Source organism: Patagioenas fasciata, chromosome 2, assembly GCF_037038585.1.
Source record: "Patagioenas fasciata isolate bPatFas1 chromosome 2, bPatFas1.hap1, whole genome shotgun sequence".
In the NCBI taxonomy this organism is placed as follows: domain Eukaryota; kingdom Metazoa; phylum Chordata; class Aves; order Columbiformes; family Columbidae; genus Patagioenas; species Patagioenas fasciata.
The window spans coordinates 40010398-40033767 of record NC_092521.1 but is presented as its reverse complement, the minus strand read 5'-3'; the positions used below and the strand labels follow the sequence as shown (position 1 = coordinate 40033767).

Here is a 23370-nt window from a genome sequence, read left to right as displayed (position 1 = left end):
AAATCAATACTTGGTTTCATGCAAACACATATTCACATGCTTCAGCATAATCTTACAAAATCAGCTGCTCAGGTTGCCTCAGGCTCCTGAGGTTATTTTATTGCCAACTGTAGCTCAGTACGTACAGACAAAAAATCCATTAGTGCTTGGGCACAAATGGTCACCTGGGGCTACAATTGCTTGCAGGGTCAACACATTTCTAGAGAGTTCCCACTCTTCTTCTTAAAAAGGAAGGGTGTGTAGAGGCTGTCAGTCACCAGCAGGGCTGTTAAAAACTCAGCATCTACCCATGAGACAACCTGTGCCATGATTTCCATGCGTCTTCTGGTTATTGTCCAGTACCCCCAAAAGTCACGGTGTCTGGCAGCAGGACCATTTGATGGTCAACCTGAAGAACTTTCTACCAGCTGCCTTCTCAGGGAGGCTGTAAGCCCTTCACAGAGTGGCTGGTTATAGCCACAGCTACAGTTTATGTTTATCTACCCAGGGTTTGGTATAAAGGTGTAACTTTAAAGAACAGGTAATAATAACAAGTTATTCTCCATCTCTGGAATAAACTCTTGGTGTGTTTCTCTGTAGCCTGCTGGTATGAGGGTGCAGGGACCAACCCCCTCCCTTAAATGAAAAGAAAGGCCTCTCTTGCATGGACAGAAGATACTGGATCAGGGAATTAGACTGAAAAATCTGGCCAAGTAAGCTCAAAGAAACAATAAACTTTGTGTTCTTAAGGTTCTGTGTAGGCAAGCTAATTCTTTGACACAATGACACTTTCTCAATCTCAATTAGTGCTGAACTAATTAACAAAACTGTTTTATACACTGCAGTGAGTAGTATCTCTCTTCTTTCTTGGATAATCCCTAGTGTGATGTAAGGGTGACTGAGTATCTAATTACTCCTTAATTGAATGCACATTTTGTATGTTTTTCACTAGTTCGAGTTTAATGCTTTTGGTCCAAAAATCAAAGTCAGTGAAATTAAGTTGAACTGGGATTTGGGCAGCTATTCTATTAATGGATTACTTTTGGAAAGGAGCCTAATTATGAGACAGTCTGGAGATTTTGGTTGTGTTTGTTATAGAAATATTTAATGTATTGTCTGGCAAATGACTGATTGTATTTATTGGTAGTGTCATTATTCATGTTTACCCTTTATTCTTGTTTAAGAGTAATTTTTCTACCATGTTAAATTATTAGGACCGTTCCATAATATATGTAGTCAAGTAATCTATGTAGATACGAAGATATCTACTTCTCTTAGTCTTCTGAAAAGTTTTGGAAATGTAATATTTGAGTTACAATTGCACAAATGTGAGTCTGTATTATAATCAGAAAATTGCCTAGATGCTTTTCTTGTTTATGGATTGTATTTCTGCCTCTGAAATCTACTTTGCTTGGGTTGAGTCCTACGTATATTAAATAGAGTCCCACTGCTTCGGGTGGAGACTTCTACAGCCCAGACAACCATCCCCAAAGAAAAGCTTTCAGCCATAATGTGTAAATACCTGGGAAATGTGAGAGCTATTATTTCAATACCCATGGTTTAAAAAGAAAAAAAGAAATATTAACAAAGTCAATCAAAATTCAGAAATTTTCATCAGAATGAAAAGAAAAAATCATTGTGCTTCCAACAATATTTCTTTCTAATTCCTTCATATAATAATTTTATATATATACATAAAAATATATATGGTGTGTATATATATTTATATACTTAGATTCTTCACAGAGAATAAATTTTCTTGTGCAAAGCTAGGATAAATGTGAGACTGTAACTTTATCTCAGAAACAAGGAGCAGTGGCAGGAGCAAAGATAGGGCCAAGCTGGTATAATTTTAAGAACCAAAAGTCCCAATGTTCCCATAGTAATAGACAGACTACATTTAAAAGAGAAGATATAAGAAATCTTCAGTAAAAAGGATTATTTTTCAAAGTCTTCCAAAAGTGTTGAGAAAGTGCAAATGAAATAGGATGGCCATGATAATCTGCCTTTCCCTCTGATAGGAAGGAAATACTGTAAGATGTCCCACCGCAGCAGCCTTAGGTCAAGATCACTACACGAGATCAAAAACTGTTCTGCTGCTTGAAAGTAGTCAGTTTTCTTTCTGAGGAGCTTTTCCACCACTTCTTTTGTCTTACCATGTTCCTTATCTTTACTGTTTTACACATGCCTCTATTTTTTCCCTTGTAGAAGTATCTTGCCTCCTTTTCCTTAACAGTAGGTTAAACCAAAAAGTTTAAGAGCTTAAAAAAATCACAGGACTTGGGTGTCAAAGCCACTTTTACACCAACTACACGTCACCCTTATCTGATATTTTTCCCAAAACAGCACCTCAAAGTATGGCCAGGCATTAATTCATAGTCTCTAAGAAAAATTAAAAAAAAACTGACTACCTTATGAATCCTCCTCTTTCCTGAAGCACTTCACATTCCTTCCATTAAAAGGTCACAATTTATTGAATCTACGTCTATTTCTGTGGGCATTTAACAACATCAAACTAAAGTTTACCTTTGTTTCCTCTTGAGCTCTTTTAAAAATTACAGCAGGTTTTGCTTTGTAGCCCTGCTCTGTCATAAACTGTTGTGTTAGTCATATAAAGCTACGAACAGTCACTGCTGGTATTCTCTTCCTTGAGTGACAATTATCAGTTGCAAAAACATTTTCGGTAACCCAAATAACTTTGTTGGTTTGCTATTTATTTTCAAACCATTGCTGTCTGCTTAGCAAGAGTTTGTTTGCATACTTTTGCTGCATTGTTTTCATCCATAGTAGATAATTAGAATAACAAATTCTGTAACTACCCGGATCCTCAGTTCCAATGGAGTAATAATGTCCTTGACATTTGAGAGCTGTTACACTACTATATTTTACATGTACTAATCTAGAGTCTCTATGTTTTAAAAAACAGGTGTAGTTTTATCAAAGATGATTTAAGCTTCCGATCATTTTGCTTCAGCACTAATGTGCAGCATTTTCCCCTCAAATGAAAATAACATGGTGGAGCTTCGGTTTGTGTTCAGACTCCAGCTTTTGTGTTGAAATTGCCAATTAACATGCTGTGAGGGTGGTTTTTATGACAGGCACTCCCAACTACATCATCACATCCCAAGTAGCAGTGTACAAATCATACATGGTTTCTAGTAAGCAGCTGGAAATTACACGCTCAGAATGATTTTAATAAAAAACTGATGACTGACAGTGCATTATGGATAGCAAAGAATGTGTGATGCCAATAGAGAGTCACAAGTGAAGAAATTTGGGAGCCCTTGTCATCATGAAGTATTGTATTTCAAGCATAAGCAGGGTTTGATTCCTCAACTACCTTATGATTTTTTTAGTTTTGAAAAGGAAGCACAGCATTTTGCTTCTTCTTGGCTTCTTCTTTACATGCTAAGCAATTCCAACTGTTTTCCATTCCTCCACCAATATTTGTGTATTTCTAGAAGAGCTGAGTAAAGGACTGAACAAGGGCAATTCCAGTGTGGTACTCATTCTACAAACAAATACAACTCAAAATGGTTTTCTTCCTCTTCCATCCCATGATTCTTGGGCTGCCTCGTCTACCATAGGCCTAAATTGTGGCTCCTGTGTCAGAGATATGTCACACAAGCAACATAAGTGCTTTGCTACTCACTAATGTGAATCCTCAGCAGAGGGGAAACAAGTCAGACTGGCATCACAGGGTTAGCCTAAAATCTCAGTGCACACGCCCTCCCATTACAATGAAGTAGTGGGAAGCAACCTGAAAACACCATCTTTCAGCCATTCCTGAAGCTCTTGGTCCCCTGAATGCTCCAAAAGATTGGGTGTGTTTCCAACAGGTCTCTGATTATGGTGTGTGGGTCAAAAGCCAAAGGTGTTCGGCCCTCTGTCTTATAGTCTCGCACTCAAAGGTGAGCACATTCTCAAGTACTCTGAAGTGGCAGCAGAGTGCTGGGCACTATACATAAGCTCTTAAAAACAGCAGAACAAGTCAGCTTTGTTGATAACATGAAGCTGAGTTTCTTTCAAAGACTGAAATCCAACAATTAAACCAAGCACCTTTTAAGCACAAAACCTAAATTCATGGAGACAAACAATGACCGATGAAAAATCACTCACTGAGAAGCAGCATAAATACTTGTATTTTATCAAATCTAGGAAATTGGTGTTTGTGTTTCTAAAGAACTAGTGTTGATAATCTTTGTGTTGGTTTTTAGGTTTTTGTGGGTTTTTTTTAAACCCGGAAGAAGAGAAGAATAGTCACAGTAGCCTAATGATGGCTGCTGAAAGCTCACTCTGGCTCTGGATCTACACAACAGGAAAGCATAAAATCCCCAAGTGCTGGAAAGTCAGCAGAGAAACTTCTTTCTGAACTTCATGAACTACAAAGGCTACTAGTAAACTGAGAATAAAGGTATACATTGACTGGTAAAGTAAACCTCCACTGAAATGCAAAGTTCACTGAGAGCCGCCTAGGCAAAGAAATACATCCTGCCACTCTTCCCTCTGTTTCTCAAAGGCAAGGCACAGCTTCATAGCTTACTCTGTATTTTAATTTCCCTTCATATCCTATTATGTAGTTACCATACAATATAAAGTGCCAGACAGAGGAGAGGGCACCACTACCTGTTTAGTACCAGCTCATTCCCACTGGCAACACTGATCCCCTGCTCAATGTCCTACAGAAAGCGCAGTGTAGTTTTGTGCCACAAGAGCAGCTCAGCAGCTTCAAAAGCAAGTTATTTGCACTGTTCACTCCCTAAATGCACCGGCTACAGCCACCACATTTCCCTCTCTCCTCACTGTGAAACTAATGATGTGCCAATTTCTGCTTCTCTGCTCAGAGCTCTCAATAGCATGCAGATAGTCTCTGCAGTATCGGTCTCTGTTCCTCTCACCCTAAATTACTCCTTCCTGTTCCTCAGGCCTAGCACAAGCTTGGCATTTTAATGATGTCATTTATTTGTTTTCCTCTAATCTTGAATGTATGACTAGGAAAATGGTAATTATATTAAGAATGGGTTTTTTTCCTCTAATCTTGAATGTATGACTAGGAAAATGGTAGTTATATTAAGAATGGGTTTTAATCCAAATTAATTTCTGCTATCCTTAGTTATAGGACATTGGATAAACTTGAAGCTACTTACAAGCTGAAGTCTACCAAATATGTGTATGTATGAACGTGTACATGCATTTGTGTATATATAAATCAACACTTTTTCAGGAGTTTCTGAATCAATCCCAAAAAATGTTCAGGAGAACTGGAGTAATGTACATAGATAGATGGAGTAGGTATAAGCCATCATCACATTTGGAGGACAATTCTTTATTCACAGATACGAAATAAATTGTGTCTGAGATGGGCACTTTTTAGACAAGACACTGGAAATAAAATTCTTTAGTTTATTAATTATCCTTAGCGGAAAAGAAAATAAACTTTATCACTTTCAAAAGATAATATTCTTACAATATTATTTTAGCTATTTTTTAGAACTAGCTCTTACTGCCTTCTATTAAAATAATCTCATTGATTTCAATGACTTCTGTAGCAGGTACTTATTTGACCTCCTCATAGTAAATAGGAGCAATGCCATTTAATTATCCTATACATGGAATCATGCTTATACACCCTGATTTATAAAGGGATGAAGACATGGAGGCATGTCATACTGAATTCAGTATCACTATCAATTCAAGTTGATACTCAGGTGTTTGAAATCAGACATCTTGCTCATTCAGAGATAAAGCTGTTCCATTGATATAACAGAGGAGAAAGGGATGTCTATCAAATCAGTCAGATGTGAAGCAACAAGGATTAAAGAGAGGGTAATAAAACCATTGGAAATCACAAATGATGTTGTCTTCTGTGCCACTGGAAAAGTACTTATACATTAGGTAAGGTGGCAAGCCTCAAAATATGATATCCTGTTGGAACACTCACAATTCACATGTTAAAAAATAGTGAGTCAGGACTCAAATTGCCAAAATATTAGCCTTTAATGAAACAGAAGATTTAAGGTTCTCCTTATTTGATTTCTAGGAGTGGTAGCATTTTTTGTCTCCATGGGTGAGCTTTGCTGCATAACAATAAGAATTACAAATCTTTTTCCAGCATCTCCTGAGTTTATCAAGATATAACCTGATGCCCACAGCAATGGCTCTGAGTCAAGTATGAAGTATCTGTGGTAACACTGAGGAAGTCACAATGTTATCCTTTCTCTTTTTTTTCCTTCAGAAAATGATCTGGGAGTCCTTGTAAACAACAAATTGAACATGAGTCAGTAATGCACCCATATGACAAAGAAAGCCAAAAGCCTCCTGGGCTGCACTAGGAAAAGCAGTGCCAGCAGGTAGAAGGAGATGATTCTTCACTTCTGTTCAGCAATGATGAAGCATCTGGAGTACTGGGTCCAGGTCTGGGTTCCTTGATTCAAAAGAAACATGGACACACTGGAGTGAGTCCAGCAACAGGCCACAAAGATGATTAAGATGAGAGAGCTGGGACTGTTCAGCCTCAAGAAGAGGTTTCAAGAGGGATCTCATCAATGTGTACAATTTTATGAGAACATGTATACAAGATGATGCCAGACTCTTCAGTGGTATCCAGTGAAAGGAGAAGAGGCAATGGATACAAACTTAAATACAGGAAATTTCATTTAAAATTGAGAAAAAATTTTTCCCTGCAAGGGTGGTCAAACACCAGTACAGACTGCTCAAAGAGGCGGTGGAGTCTTCATCTGTACAATATTCAAAACCCAGCTGCATGTGGCCCTGAACAACCTGCTGTAGTTAATCCTGCATTGAGTAGAGTCTCCAGGGGTACCTTCTAACTGCAACTATTTTGTGATTCCGTTGTTCTTCACTGTCTAAAACTGAACTCAATTTTTGCATCTTGCATGTCTGAAAGCAAATCTGCACTGAGCTTTCCCTCCAAATTCCTTGACACCTGACTGAATCTGTCACTACTGGATATGATTCAAAGAGGTTAGAAATTAGAAAAATAAAGGCTTTTTGGAAGGAAACATAAGTGAAAACTTCGGCAACTGCAGGAGAAAAAGGATGTAAAGACTGTTCTGTAAGGGATGTATTTCAAAAACACCCATACAAGAGAGTCTAAAAGTGCATTAACCCCCAGCTAAATGAGACAGATGCATTTTTTAGCAGAAAAATCAGAGCCAAAAGAGGCCAACTAGGTAGCAACAAACTTATTACAAAGCCCACTGCATTAAAGAGAGCAGTGAAGCTACAAAGTTCTACCTGTTTCATCCTCCTGAAGGCTCCCTCTAGAGCCTGGCCAAACTTTGTTCTAGAACTGGAGGATGATCCAGGCTTTCCCACAATAGAGGAATATTAAAAAAAAAAAAAAAATCAGTTATTTACCTGCGATGACACACCACAATATATCACATTTGTGTCATCTCTGCTTTCAATTCGACAAATTACCGTAAATTTCATCAAAGATCAACATAAGCCACTTGATCATGAGCCACATAGGGTTCAGTTCCATCACGGTTTAAACCAATGCTGAAGAGCAGATGTTCTGAAGATTTTGAGCACAGCATGCATAGAGCCTGCATTTTGATTCCATCAAAATGAATTAGATCTTTCAAGCAACCTCTTTCTACTCTTGTCTATTGAACACTTTTGGAAACATTTGTCTCCTCCTTTCCCTAACAGAATGATGAGGCTATGGAGTTCTTCAAGTGGCTGTACCACACTGGCTTGGAATAAAAGGAAATATTGAAAAGTCTATTAGCAGGAGTTCCAGCAGCCTTGGCAGAGGTATATCATGTCAGAAAAGAAGTCCACCAGTGTGTCAGTAACTGTAATATTCAAGACATGCCAGACCTTTAGAATATAAGGTAATCTCCTATTTGAAAGGAAGACATGCTCCCTCTTGGATCACTATGCAGATGCCACCCTGCAAACTATTACCTTCACATCTGCTACTGAGTCTTCACAGAAATATACAGCCCATATCAGCAGTCCCAGTTTAAGGATCATTACCCGTTCCCATGAATTAGGACAAGTGTCTTTTCTGAGGATGTCTGAGGTCTGTGTGAGCAGCTCCTGCTACTCAAAATCTTCCTCCTGGAGAGAACTCGGTGAAAAAATTACTACAAATAGGCAGGATTGTTTTCTTCCTTTTCTCCCGTTTTGCATAGAAGAAAGGTGATCAAAGGCACATGATTTCTTTTTACACTTCGTATATCTAGTATCCAGCTCCCCAGAGATAAACCCAATATCAAGGACATAATATGGACCCTTGATTGGTTCAGTGCTATTTGGGCTGATGCATTCAAAACTAAAAAGAAGACCTGGCCAAATGAATTTCTGATAAATAACTCAACCAGGTGTAGAGAGCCAAGTGCCATTTCTCCTGTGGGCTACATAACACCAGGAGTCACAGTTCTTTCTCAGTGCTTGAGAGTCCATAATTAGCATAGCCTTACAGTGAGGGCTATCATTTGACATTAAAAATTCTGTCATTTGAGAATTAAAACTGCAGATTATTTTGTGAAGCGTGGCCAAGATAAATCTTATTATTTAAAACAAAACTTTTAAGTATTGACAAATGTAATAAAATTTTGAACATGAAAGCAAAAGGGAAATTTTTACATTTCAATTCCAGCATTGTAAAGGAAACTCTTTCATGCTTAAAATTCAAACTCAGCATGTCAAGTAATTTCACTGTTACAAACTTGAATTACCTGCACTGGCCTGAAGGTATTATTCACCCTCTGAGAAAAACTGTACTTTAATATTGCTATGATTTTCCCAAGTAATTTTTATGCAGAAGCCAGGATGAATTTGAATCATCCATTTCAAGATTAAAGTGACGACACTCGGTGACTGCAGAGAACCATGTAATTGAGAATTGGGCTTAGGGATGTGTCCAAAATTAAATATGGGAATGATAAAACAATATTAAAACAGGGAATAATGTTTCACTTTCATAGATTAAATTCTGGAATGCAGATATTAAATAGGGTTATAAAATACAAATAAACCCTTACTTTAGAAATGTTTAGATGCATACTGAATGCTTATGCTGTATGGAAAGACCATGAAATTGTTGGCCACTGTGTCAGCCAATTTAACAATTTCTGTCACATGCAGGAGGAAAGATGATCTTCCCACTTAGTTTTAATGGATCCATTTTTGGAAGCATCGAATTATTAATCTCTTTAAGGGGCTATCTGCTGCCTGATCATTTGTTAACTTCATATGAAGTTGGTGGTCAGACCCAGAGCATGCTCTGTAGAGGCTTAACTCTACATCAGAGCCTGACGTGAACTAAGGAGTTCCATCATTAACATAGACAAGGCAAAAATTTAAAGTACAAATAAAGGTCCTTACCAAAAAGTGTATATCAAAAATCTTTCAGCGGCATGCTTCCAGGTGAAACTCTGGATAAACTGGTTCTCTTGTGAGCATATGGCTTTGAAGAAATGTGCCGGGTGAGAAACTGACACTTTTATATAATGGATCCTACCAGCAAAATAGGGTAATGGAGAGTACCTAATGTTTTCATTATTTATGTTGTAGGACGGTAGATGAAAAATTTTACAATGTTAAAAAGTAGCAGGACTTATTCAAGAAAACAAGTGAACAGATTTGTTCTTTTCTTGAAGACTTTCCACATTAGCTGTCTTACTATGTGTATCAAGGTAAGGCTACTTCATTACAAAATCAGCCATGAATGTTGGTGTCTTGACTACTACCTTCAAGGTAACTAGTTGTCTTGACAGCAAATTTTCTTTAACTCTCTAAGAATCTCATTACCATGTTTTTCACTATAGTAAAACACTGACTGACTAAGTATAATGAGGTTTAGGAATAACTGTTGGGCATTGAGGGAATTTATCTTTACTTGACAAAGGCTAGGGGAACATGACATGGGAGGTTTTAAAAACTCAAGTGGGGATAATGCAGGTTCACTTGTGTATTAACCCTTTTGCACTGAATACAACATCATCCTTAAATTCTTGCTCTCTGAGCCAATTAAGGCTGAAAACATCACTGAGAAATAGCAATTACTTCAATGAATGAAATACTAAAAATTAGCCATGACAGAAGTTAACAAGTTTCCTCCTGTATCTGCACTCATTTTGCCCAAGATTTGGTCTGGCTGGGAAAGAGCAGCATTGTGAAGCAAGGAGAAGGGTTCCAAAAAAAAAGGTCTCCTTTGAGAATGAAAGGCCTCCTTCCAGAACGACACTGTGGTTTTCAACAGATAACAGTAGAAAGATTCACCAATGATTGATCTTCTAAAAGCACGGTAAGAAATCAAACAGTGAAACTCAGTTAGTGGGGGAATCTGTCACATAACCTAACCATGCTGTGCTGTTGCTCACTGCAGTAGGAGAAACTTAAAGCTACAAGAAGTAACTGTGATCTAACTGTGTGACCCACTGCCTACTGAAGTCAATATAAACATTTTAATTAACTAAATCACATATTACATTCCAGTCACTAAAGAGCATAATAGCAACCAAACTATTCCAGCCACTAAAGAACAAATAGTAACCAAACTATTATACTAGAGATTAAATAAATTGGTACAGTGTCAAAATATTAATTGTGACAATATATCATAGCATTAGTTGAAATGAACTCAGTGCATTTTCTCCTTTAGCTAAATATCCCCTATGAAAATTATTTGAACGTTTTGATTTTTCCACTAAGCTTCTACTTACCTGAATAAAGATTTATTTCTCTTGTTTTTCCTCTTCTGCTACTGAAATGCAGCCCTGATGACTCTATCACTAAGTGGTTGAGTTGGTCTGAAGTTATCTCCTAGGATTCCATCACAGCCCTCTAAAAGTTCTGCACCTTTAACATGGGTCCTCAGCCTACGAAATTCCTCTATCTGAAAGGCAGAAAAACAGACACGAAGAAGCTGAGACACATTCTTCACTATGGGTTTAATGATCAAAATAAGCCCTGCCCAGCCACTTCTGCAGCTCTGAAAATTGGAGTGTTCAGGCACCATATGCTAAGGTCAATATACATCATTAGTAACATTTTAAAATAGTTGTTAGTACTGTCAAAACATTTAACATCTAGAGAAAAATAAGAATTTTCATGCACATGGTTTGATAAATGCCCTTTCTTTTGTGTAACTTATTTCAGGACCTATAACCTTCTTAGCCATTGTAGATTTCATACTATGAATCAATTTCACAGTTGTGACATGAGAGTAATCATTCTGGTCTTCACCAAAGAAGCGCATTTCAGGAATAATTTAGTCAACTACAAGTTGTTTTGAATTTCCTCCAGTGATTTATTTATTGCCTAAAATTTTTGCTTCAGTTAAATAAAAATTATTTTCTAAGTCAGGAGAATTCTGAAAAGACTCTCAGCTTTAGAAGAAGTCTGTTGGCATCTTATATGGAAAATGTGGTTTGTTCAATCAAAACAACATACCACTCCAAAATTTCTGTAGTTGTGGGTGCTAATTGTACTCAGAAAATCAAATACAGTCAAAAATCAACATAAAACATTGCAGTTGGTGCAAATTAAAAATACTTCTGGTTTATAGACTCCTTTTAGATTTTTCTAAACTTAATCTGTTGTCGGGAAGAATGTGAGCAGTTTCCATCTCCATCCCTGGTATCAGCAAATCACCATCAAGCTCTGTGCGATAAAAAATTAAGAAAATCAATGTGTATCTCAGTAACATCAGACCTTATTGTTCAACAGTGCCATCTTTAAGAGTCTGGTATTCTAAATAAGTAGTTAAACTACTAACAAAATTGTGGTTGTTTTTGCTGTGGCATATTGGCAAACTCTCTTTGCTGGATACAGCAAACCTGCCTGAAGGCTGAAAGGCTTCCCTGGCCTGAGCCTCTGCTCTTGTACTGACCCCGGGACACCTCTCTGACCAGCTCAGCTGTTACTGGAAACTGAAACTACACAGAAAGTGAAGTGGAACCTGAAGTATTTAATCATTTTATCATGTAAGAAATTACAGAGAGTGAATTTCTCTATGAGAAAACACCCTATGAAGGATTACAGGGAAAATGGAAGTGTGATTCCACAATTAAAAGAAATCAGGTACTAAACAGCAGGTAATGGTATTTTTATTCTTATATTGCCTGCAGAGAATACTTTCTTACTGCAACCTGGAAGACAACTGCCTTCATTGTTTTCTGCTCTACAGCAGAATTGATCCAGACTTATTTACTTGATTTAGAGACTAGTTCTGCTCTGTCATGTCTTCCCAAATAACAGTGTGCTTAGAAATCAACACGCAGCTTCCCACAGCTGAGATATAAGGCAACAGCTTAGACACAAAATATGAAAAGCAGAACAAACTGTAAAGCTTCCTGAATGTGCTCTTAGAGGCAGATCCTTATTTTGGAAGGCTGGGGTTTTCATGTTTATTTAAAGCAAACTGAAAACAACCCCACTACAGGCTAGGAATTGAAAAAGTCTTCAGGAGTCAAGTGCTGGTAAATTGCTGAATGAGTTTTGTAAAGATACTGTCTTTTACCATCTGAATCAACTCCGGAAAGCCTGAAATAATTGTAGTTTAGGAAGGAGCTCTTTACAAAAATGTGGCTTTTGCTTGATCTTCTGAGAATGAGAGACTTCAAACACAGATGAAGGAGAGGGAAGAGCAGACTCTCTGCAAAGCTGGCATTTGTGAACTGTCTCCTACTATAACTACAAATGCTCTGCCCCAGTTCCCACAGTGAAATATTTCTCCAGGAGAAAGCAGCTTCCAGTTTCTTCAGTCAGGAAAGTAGGACTGACCCGATCCCTGTGCCTGCTCTTTAGTCTTCAATGCAGTCAAGAAATGCAGTCCTACTCCAAGGGGCAATTGCTCTGGAGACCATCAGCCTTCTTGTTCAGTCCTTCACATCATGGTTCAGACCCCTGTGACACTGATCCTCTATACACATGGTGCTCTGCCTCACTCTTAAGAAGTGCTTCTGTCAGAAAAGGACACTAACAGTGCTGATGCTACTTTCTTCATTAAAATTCCACATGATTAGGTAATATGTGTGCCCCACTCACCCTTCTTCATCTCATATGGAACACTTATCATCTCCTCCCAACCCCTTACAAGTCAGAGCTGTGAAGTACACCCTGTAGGACTGCCAAGGAAATAGATATTTTAGAGGCACATGGCTAAGCACCCTTGGATATTCACACAGTTTCCAAAGGAATAGCCATTTATAAAAGTTTTTCTCATGCCCAGAAGACACTAAGGATGACCTAGGCCTGTTCACATCGAAATTCAGGATCAAATTCCAAACGGTGAAGGGGTAAATGTTAATAGTCACATTTCTATGAAGTAAAAGCATTTAGTTTATATTTTGTAGAATTTTGCGAGAATGGGTTTACCACTTCCCTGTATTCAGACCCTGAATACTGCATTCTCTTTCACTTAAATATTTGCTGAAGAACAGAACACACAAAACAAAGAATTTGCATGTTTTCTATACAAAGGTTTCTTCTGTATGAGGAATAGAAGCATTATCCTTCTGCCTGAAAATTTCACGTGCCTCCAGGATACCCTCCCAAGTCACAGACCTGCTTCCCAGTGAACAGAATACCATGAACCTCTCAGAGGCTTTATTTCACACACTGCATAAATTTTGCAGAATTTCAGCTCTGTATGCTAGTTACTATCTATGTCCTTTAGGAGGTCTTGGTTGTGAATGAGGTGGACAAAAGGACCAGAGGCCTTGCAGTTCAGTACAAAACCAGTTAACTCTGACAATGAGTACCTCAGAACAACAGCTCCTCACTGCATCATCGTTTAAAATCCCTACTCTGAGTGGCTTAGACAATGCACTTCATCTGTATTTCAGTGAATCACAAAGCACATTATTCACATATGTCAAATTTTTAAAAAAATAGCAGAGAGAAGCACAAGCAAGTCTTTTCCAATTATTTCCTGCACTTTACTGGCCTAATAGGAGGGAGTTTTCTATTTTCTCCCATTGCAATTCAGCAGTGTACATGCATGGGCAACGTGTCTCACAAAAGCAGTCAACACAGTTCATTCTGGGCTGGATATTTCAACATAAGAAAAGTGAGAATGATAAAATCCACAAAAAGAGGGCATGAATATGCAAAAAGAGCAATGCAGGGTGCGGCTTTCCAGATAAGCACCGTTCCAATGAGGTCAGTAATAAAACTCCAAGCAGCAGATTTGCAAAGCCCTTATTCTCCAAAGGAGAAGAGCCACCTGCATGCTTTATCCAGTCCTCACAGAAGGACCCACGAAGGAAACAGCTCTTTGGTGGAAATGAAGCCTCATGTCGAAGAAAATTATTCCAGGAAAGCACATCCTGACGCTACAGTCCTGGCTTGCTCTTTTGCTACTCATATAATCAACAGACTCAGATCCCAGCTGCTGAAGTGAGGTGCAATATGGAGATGAATCTCCTTTCACTTAACATTGACTCAGATCAACTCATGAGTTGAACTTTACTGTCTACAAATGCCTTCAAGAGAAACAGAAGATTCTCTACTTTGCAATGGTCAGCCTATTATGCCTATGTCAAATCAAAAAGATGGACTCAACATGTTATAATTACACCAAAATTTACAGCAGTTTAATGAGTTATCAAGTTTTAGTAACCTTTTCATAAATGCTCTATGTTCTCTCCACCTGCTGTACAGACTGGAAGAGTTTCATTCATGAGCAGTTCATGGTTGCAGAGATAGAGTGATTTCAAATGGGGTCCATCCTATTGACACACCCTGTAGTTCCTTCTGCATTGTTTCAAAATAAGCAAATGGGAAAATAAATGTGTGATTATGAACCAGAATTGCAATTTTATTCATTTTTTCCCCTTATGACCCACAGTTTGTTGAGCTAATCAATACTGCTATGTTAATTAAAGAAAATGAGAATGTGAATAAGCATCTTATCTCAAATATATTAACTAGCTTCATCAGAGTAAGGTAATAAAACCTCTTCCACATCAGACTGTGTTGTTCTTTATTGTTACTTGTTATTGACACGCCAAAGTTTATTATTTTATGGACTGAAAGATGAAAATAGAAAGCCTCGAATTTTCTCTTACTGGCTACAACCACAGATGCTACTAGTATTTCTAGAAATCGCTTGAAATTTCATTAGCTATGTTCATTAGTATCCCACATAAGAAAGTTCTACGAATTAATGACACATGTAAAAATTATGTATTTAAATCCATTAGAAATGCATTTGCACAGAAATCTATGCTTTAATACTACAAGCAAGTTTAATAAAATTAAATGCCTTTACCAGCTTTCCATGGATGATTCAGAATGGTATATGCTATGTTACATCTTCTTATTTTCCACAGACAAAACCCCTTGCATTTCTAATCTCCCCTTAAACGGAATCCCTCATAGGCACTAATGCTCACATGCACAAAAGAGACCAGATAATTGCAGGCAAAATGCTAATTACAAGTTAAAATCTTGGATGTCTACACTATAACGAAATATTCTGGCATCCCCAAAATTTTATTTTAGGCATCCTGGAGAACTCTCAGTCCCTTTTGACTTTAGATTCCCAGAATCATCATCTCTCACTTACTTGTGCTCGTATTTATTATCACTTAACATCTGAAAGCAGTATCTGATATAAGTAAAAACTTTATTTGACTTTGGTCAAAGTCCTTAATATGCTTAATAAGTTTTTACTGCACAGCCTTAAATCTAATGCTGCTGCATTCATAGCTAGCAGTGAGGGGTTTTCTTCTAATTGATGCTGATCTACAAGTACAAAGTTTTGTGGATCATCTTGGCATAAATCCGTTCCAATCTCTCCCTGCTCAGGTGCCACGTCTCACCCACATACTGTGTCAGTGGCAGGAAAAAAAGCCCCTCCATGACTTGTGTGCCATTCATCGCTGCAGTGTTCTTGTTGGATTGGTTTATACCAGTCAAAGCAACGCAGCAACAGAAACCAGCCACCCCTTGCCCCAAGCCAGCCATGGTTATGAATCACATTCTTTTACCCAGGCACTATGGGTCACTTTTGTTCCCAGGTACAATATTCTCCTCTGGAGACTGACCCCCTTCACACCACATTCCAACATCTTGTTTTCTTGTGGTAAATGAGTACATAATAATATTAACTGAAGTTTCACCTCTCTGTTTAATTCCCCTTCCTTTCACACTCTCGCCATCTCCTACCACATGGATGGCTTGAACTGTGCCCTCCTCTGTGCATTGATTGGATTAAAATAGAGATTAAAATTGGAATAGAGACTACAAAATCTGCAACTAGCATGAAATAAAACATCATACAATATCTCAGTGTAATCGCTATGGTCTTTATACTTCTGATCAAGTCCTCTTATTTATCCATATCATAACTGGAAAACTAGCTGCCAAGTTACAAAATGCATTCTGTCTTTAAAAGTTATTTTGAATCTAATAATGCCAACATTTACTCAGTAGTAAGCAGCCGCAAGACTTATCCTTTCATAAGCATATAAGTACCAGATTCATGATGGGACATACAGAAGTTGCAGCTACCATACCAATAAGCTTATTGGGAGCTGTTGCTTTTATCCTATTGTAAGAATGAGAATTTTTTCTTCATATGAAACGAAAAACTGCGAATTTCAGACAGTTAATTTTTTTAAAATACTGTGCTGTGATTCCTAGCAAAATTTCAGGTTATTAAAACTGAAATTATTTAAAACTGAATTATCACCTTTTATACTTTTTTCCCTTCTGTTTGCACATGCTTCAGAGTCGGCAATGAAAATTAATGCATTCAGCTTCAGGGATTCCCAATAGTTTCACTTAAATTAAACCCACATTCCTCCAGCTGGGATTCACAGACTGTGGGAAAACATTCATCAAGAGTTTTCACTGGTTTTACTGGGCTTATTTGTAGAGAGATTTCAAGTATTTTCTATAGAAAGGCTCACATGACTGTCAGATATAATTTAAAAAATACCTTTAGAATACATACGTGTGAAATGAAATTTAAATAGCTAGTTTCCATTTGACATTTATTATAAAACAGAATGTAAAAAGAGCAAGGTAAGTGTTAAATATAGTTCAATGCAATATAGCTAGCCTGTACTATGTTAATATTTTTCATTCTCCAGGACATAGTGTCCTCCTGTGCTTTTTTGTTCTTTTAACATCAAAAAGCAGTGATATTTGAAAGCTTACAATTACAAAGAACTGAACTTCTTTTGCCCATTGACTTCTTTCTTTCTTTTTCTTTCACTTAAATAAAGAATTATTTTAAATGCAGATGATAAATGGTAACAAGGTTTTTCATCTCTGACCTTTGCGTTGCTTTCAGTGACTCAAAAGGCTTAACCTTTACTTGAAAAGCCATGTACTGATCTAATGGGATCTTCAAGGAGAACAGATATAATGTCCTGATATATGTATTTGCACGCTATAACCTTTAGCTCATAACCATATTCCAAGGCCACTTTAAGCGCAGCTGTTACCTGCACTTGGGACACGGTCAGAGGATAACGAAATAATATCCAGGTGACACCTTCACTGCAGGGTGGAATGGTCAGAGAGCCCTCATATACCCAGTAGTCACGCAGAAGAGGGTCTGAAATTAAAAGAAATGTGGAATTTTAATGACATTAAGGAAGATAATTACGTCTTTCAATTATGACAGCTTATGATAGCCATGGGCTTGCTCATATGGTGAAGTCAGTAGGCAGTCAGCTAAGGTGTGAATTGATAACCTGTCAAATTTTGTCCGTTACTTTCTCATGTGAATGTACATGAGTTTGTGGTCATTATATTACAGTAACTAACCCCTGCAGATAAGTATTTAAAAGATAAAAATGCCACTTTATAGATATGAAAAATAACATGTGCACAACTCCTTAAACTAACACAGCAAATAGATGTAATGCTACAGTGGGAAAGAACTCCTCTTAGTGTCAAAAGCTCCAAGAGATATCCCATTTTGAATGAAGAGGGGCTGCAAAATTTTAGCTGACTTCTACATTTATTATTTGTCTCAAGGATTAATTTATTTATTTTTTCTAAAAATTAGTGAAAACAGCTCAAGCCAAACGTTTCAGTTTGCAATTCTTGTGACATTCTTTGAGATGCACTGGTGCCTTCTAGTTTGGAAAAGTGAATTGAATTTCACAGGGGAAAAATCAAGGCTTATTTAAGTTTATTTTAATAAGTTTACAAACTTATTAATAGGTGTATAAAAAGAATAACTGTTAGAATAAACAGTTGTCTAACAAGAAAACATGCAATTGTTTGTCCAAGCAGAGTTTACCTCTACATACAAGTTTCATTTTAACTATTTTAATTGTAGTTCCTCAAAGATTCCAGTCACACCACACTTCATAAGTGAGACTACACAGGGCTGCCCTTTGCTGCTGGAGGCCATACTCACAAATGACTCCCTGACACAGCTAAAGGAGTACAGAGAGAAAACTGCCTGGTTGTAAAAGAGGGAACAAGAAACAAACCTAGACAGGAACCAAGGCAAAGGGTGGTTAATCATGGCACAGAGAGCTAAGAGGAAGGTTGTGACTAGCTTGACCAGGACAGAATGGGAGACTGGAAAGGAACAAACTTGCTTGGTTGACCTAAGCTGTTACTGCCATTTCACTACTAGCTCAGAGGAATATCAGTACAATTAAGTCTTGCTAGTGAACCCTGTGATTGCCAGTGAACGGATTTTGGTTTGTTGGTGTAATTTTCCTTCTCAGGGAGTTACACGGCAAATCCATTGAGAGTAAGTTGCATTATCAAACACTCAAAAGTTAAGAACTGCAAGAATTAATTCAGCCCATCCTGTGCATGCATTGTGACACCGTCTTGTTATATGATCACGTACGTCTTTTCTAGAGAACCTTTCATCATTTACTTGCAAAGATGGATGATTTTCTTCTGAAAAGCATCTAATAACATTTGGATTTCTCAGTACAAAATGAGGTCCTTGATCTTCTTTTTCTCATGCTATTCAAATCCTGCTTGTTAGAAGTACCACATTTTCTCATTTTTCGTATTTCTAATGCACTCATTTCTTCAGTGTCTGAGTGCTTCACAAACATGAATTAATTTATCCTTCCAACACCCCAGCTCGGTGAGGAAGGACAGATTATCCCCACACTTTAAATCTGGGGAACTGAGGCACAGAGGAGTTAAGGTCAAATGCATCTTTTCATCTGAGGTGTTCAATATGAGATGCTTAGAACCTGATTTCTCAGAGTAGTTAACTTTCTACAGCACTTAGTGCAGTCAGAGCATTGCTCCCATTGACTTCAGTTGGAGGTGTAAGCACTCAGCACTTCTGCAAATCAGACCCCATGATCTCAAGTCGGGCACCTAGAAAATGAGGAACACATAGTTAGAGATGACTTATGAAAATTTTGGTTTAGGTGACTTGATCAGTATCACACAGGAACTGCAAGGCAGACGTCCTGTAAAAAATAATTTACGGTCACACAATCAAAAAGATTTTTATAATGTATATGCATGAAGGGGCACAGGCAGCCTTAATTCCTGCAATTCCTAATTGGTGAGCACTTGACTTTGCAACCTGAACAATATTCTTTCGATGTAATTAATATAGTTTAATGCAGACCTAGATAATTTGGAAAATTAAAGATCTTGCCATGGAATTCAGCTCAGGAGGATTCCTTATGAAACATTTGTCTCATAGAAACACTTTTCTTTTTTCAAAGTGTCATTTTTTTTTTTAAGACGAGGTAGAGAAACTGTTACTCTTTAATTGTTAGCTATATTATCTTGAATTTGCCTCCCATTGTCACTACTCATTGTATGCAATACAACTGTCATTGCATTATGGCTTGTCTTTTGATGCTGCCAAAAAGCTACCTCGGTAAGCAGGTAACCTTACACTTCCTATTTTATGCTGAAGTAGAGAAAGGAGGACACAGAGCTCCCCCTCTAGGTGGGATGATAAATCCTCAAGAAAGCTATTAATAGCTGCAGCGTTGCCAGAAGTGCAGGGACTACAGCATCACATCCCACTCATAACATGAAGGTGCAGATTCATCCTGAATTCCAAAGGCGCTTCATCCCTATCCCTGTTAGCAGCACTAGGTGCAAAATGCATTACTGCATTAAGGGATATGCTCTTAGGCTTGCAATTAGGCTATGCTTTGGACCAAGATTGTCTCAGCCTCTGCAATTAGCTAGTAATCCACCCACACAAAAGGAAGCAAAGGCACCTACCTGGCAATAAAGAGTTGGGATTAAAACAGGGTATTGTTTTGGACTTTCCCTGAAAAAATGAATACAGATCAATCTCATCTCTAGTTTCTTATTAAAATGATGATGAATTGAGAGGTAAAACACACTGTGTCTTCTTATAACATTAAGCCTTGAATTCCTGTGGCAAAGCAATGTCATTAATAGCCCCTATTTAATCACCATTGCATTTGTCCTTGCAGCTACACAGACACCTCTTTTTTAAATTCTATTTTATATTTTACTTCTAAGATTATCTCAGCAATTTGTTAACTTTCTGCCTTTAGTACCTGGGCTCCTTCCAGGTCCCGGCCCTGAAATTCTCTACATTAAATTCCGGGGTTCCATACAAAATGAGACTAAAAAACAAGGGCCAAAGTGAGCTTTTCCTTGACTGATGTAGATAACACATAATAAATAAAGCTGGTTCCACATATTTAAAGCAAGAAAATTTAATGTGAACCAAAACTATGTTTGATGCTGACCCTCTGAAAGTCATTAGTATAACAGGCTCACAATGACAAGACCTTTCATGACTCTCCTCTACTTGGCTGTCCTTTCAGTAATAAAACTACAGAGTTTCATACACTATTGTTTTCTTTGACACCTTCATAAAAAATGAGTTTATAATATTAAGCATCATGCCTGAAGTTTAACCTATATTATTTAACTAAAAGAAGATTTTCAGTACCCTTCTAATAATAACTTCTAATTTTTCTACACTTCAGCATCCACTTAAACGCATGGCTAATCTCTCCAGACCAATACAGAACGTCTCATTAATACATTTCAAAATCCTCAGAAATCAAAGGTAAGTATGATTATTTCTATGTCACAGACAGAGACCCTGAAGCAGAGAGATGGAAGTAACTTGCCCAAGGTCATTTAAGATAGTATCAACATTCTGGAGAGCACTCATATCTCCTCAGTGCTGCTAGGCTTATTATCTGTCCTTCAGGATCACCAGACATAATCCACCTGACAACGCAGCATTGTGTTTTTGCTGATTACCCACTGTGAGTTAATATGGGTGCACAGTTCATCTATTCTTTTCCACTATAAATTAAAACCAGATAAGTTTGAAGATACTGCTGCTGGTGTTCACTAAGCATGTTGCAGTGCTTGCATTCACACTGACTCCGTGATAATCACTGAAAAGGCAGTATTTGCAATCAGTTACTAGCATAGCAGATCAAACCTTTTGGCCACCAGAAAAGGAAGTAACTACAAAGACACTATTTTATCTGAATACTGTAAAATGCTGAGGTTCTGATGCAGAACACCGAATGATGGCTTTCACACGTGGTTTTACAACAGATACATCCAAAAACCTTCTCTTGGCTCCATGTAGACCCTTCGCTCCCTTTCTCTCTGGTCAGTGAAGGAAGCATTTCTTCAGACAATGCCTTACCTTGTACTGGATGTCCTGGAGAATTTCAGTTACAGCCTTTAGACCCACATGCTCTTTTCCTATCTGAAATACAGCAAGCGAAGATGAGTTTCAGTATTGTGCTATTTCAGAAACTGTGAGGCAAGACAGAGGTCAATCAGAACAGTAAGTTCTATAGTTGTTTATAGTTAAGCTACTCAACCTTGTGTTAACCAAATACACTGATAGATGGCAACTCCTAATAATTAAATCATTATAAAACCATCAGTCAGAAGTAATCGAGGTGCAGACAACTGTAAAGTAGAGACAGAAACCCAGAGAACAACCAAGAGTCATAGTTGATTCTGGTAAGTTTTGACTAACATTGTTTTGCGGCATATACTGCATGTGGAGTCAAAATCATGCAGCATTATGGCATATAAATGCCAAGGATACAGTTTGTCCTTACCAGTTTTTGTCAGAAAAGTACACAGAAAGGAACAGAGTGAACAAGTATGACAGACATTTTTTTGAGTTTGTTCCCACAGCACTGCAAATCTGGCCCAAGGTATCTTTGGGGTGTTTTTTCCTGCCTGCAAAAAGCGTGGAATGGCAGATCCTCTCCCTCATGGCATCTCTGGGATCCTGCTGGCAAAAGCCGGGGTCCCAGCAGCCTCCAGCACTGCCTTTATCGAGCACCTTTAGGGCACAGAAGATGAGGTTTTCAAAAGAAACCTGCTATTGAAATAGGAGATTCTTCTTTTTCATGAACGTTGTCCACTCTGCCCACTGACTTCAGCTGCTTCTGGTCTAAGTCACCCACTCTAGGAGCCTAGCTTTTACCTTCAGAACGTTGTCAAAATAGAAAGAATGGGAAAAATAGTATTTATACTGTGTATTAAAGAAACAGGGAAAGGAAAGTACTCCTTCCACCTGATTTCTTTGCCAGTGTGTACATATATGAGGTGAGGAATGAAGTAGGCACGAGTGAGGACTGGAGAGCTGAACACTGAAAAATGTGTTTGCTCCTTGTTTCTCTTGGAATAGAATGGCACAGTAGTCACTGGAAGGAAACAATTGAATGTCAACAAAAAATATTTGTTGTTTCTAGGAATTTAAGAGTATTTTGTTTCAGAATGGGATTTTAATTTAAAATCTTTGAAGTGTGTAAAAGATATCGAAATCATTTGAAATATGCTGTTTCTAAATTAATAATCACCATGGGCTGTCACTTAAATCAGTGAAAATGTTTTCACTGACCTTATAATGATGTGTTGGAGAACAGTGGTGCAAAACTATTATATTTCCATGCTTTTAACAGGAAAAAATGGTCAGTGCATTTTCTCTCCCTGTTCCTTTAATAAATAGCATAAATACCATTTTTTCTTGGTCAACTGTAACTAGAGGATGCCTTTCTTGGGTAATGATAAAGCCCTTTGGAATGCTTAAGAACTCTTGATGAAGGTGAGACCAGAAATGGAAAATGTATCATTGAAGTTTCAGATTTATTTAAGAACTTATATATAACTTTCTAACTAACTCGAAGGTTACCTCTGCTGGAATTAGAAGGTGACTTACACAAGCAATTATAACACAGCCCTCTAGGATACAAAACCGAAGATTTTCTAACTGCCATTTTTAGCAGTTCTGAGCATTAGAGCTGTAACCATTGTACCTTTAAATTCAAACAGAGGTAAAGCTCAAAGGCACTCAAACTCGTTATGAAATACAACGAATTAATAATATCACTGGGAAAGAAAATCCATTTGATCTATGCACAAACTCTAAACCTCTTCCTCCAAACCCATTTAAATAGAGCAGTTTGTGTTTCT

At 37.7% G+C, this 23370-nt stretch overlaps 1 protein-coding gene across 4 annotated transcripts in view; it reads right to left on the bottom strand.

Annotated features, from left to right (window-relative positions):
• Nucleotides 1–23370, bottom strand: part of CA8 (carbonic anhydrase 8) — a 57240-nt gene that overhangs the window by 3582 nt on the left and 30288 nt on the right. For 2 of the 4 annotated variants that reach the window (XM_071804086.1, XM_065832991.2), the window contains 4 exons: nt 21581–21643; nt 20155–20203; nt 17418–17530; nt 10680–10852 (listed from right to left, as the gene is read on the bottom strand). In XM_071804086.1, the coding sequence (XP_071660187.1) occupies nt 10718–10852; nt 17418–17530; nt 20155–20203; nt 21581–21643 (360 nt within the window). In that variant the 3' untranslated portion in view covers nt 10680–10717. Of the gene's footprint in view, nt 1–10679; nt 10853–17417; nt 17531–20154; nt 20204–21580; nt 21644–23370 lie in introns of those variants that run through there. The other 2 variants (XR_011737414.1, XM_071804087.1) reach the window with 2 other exon arrangements.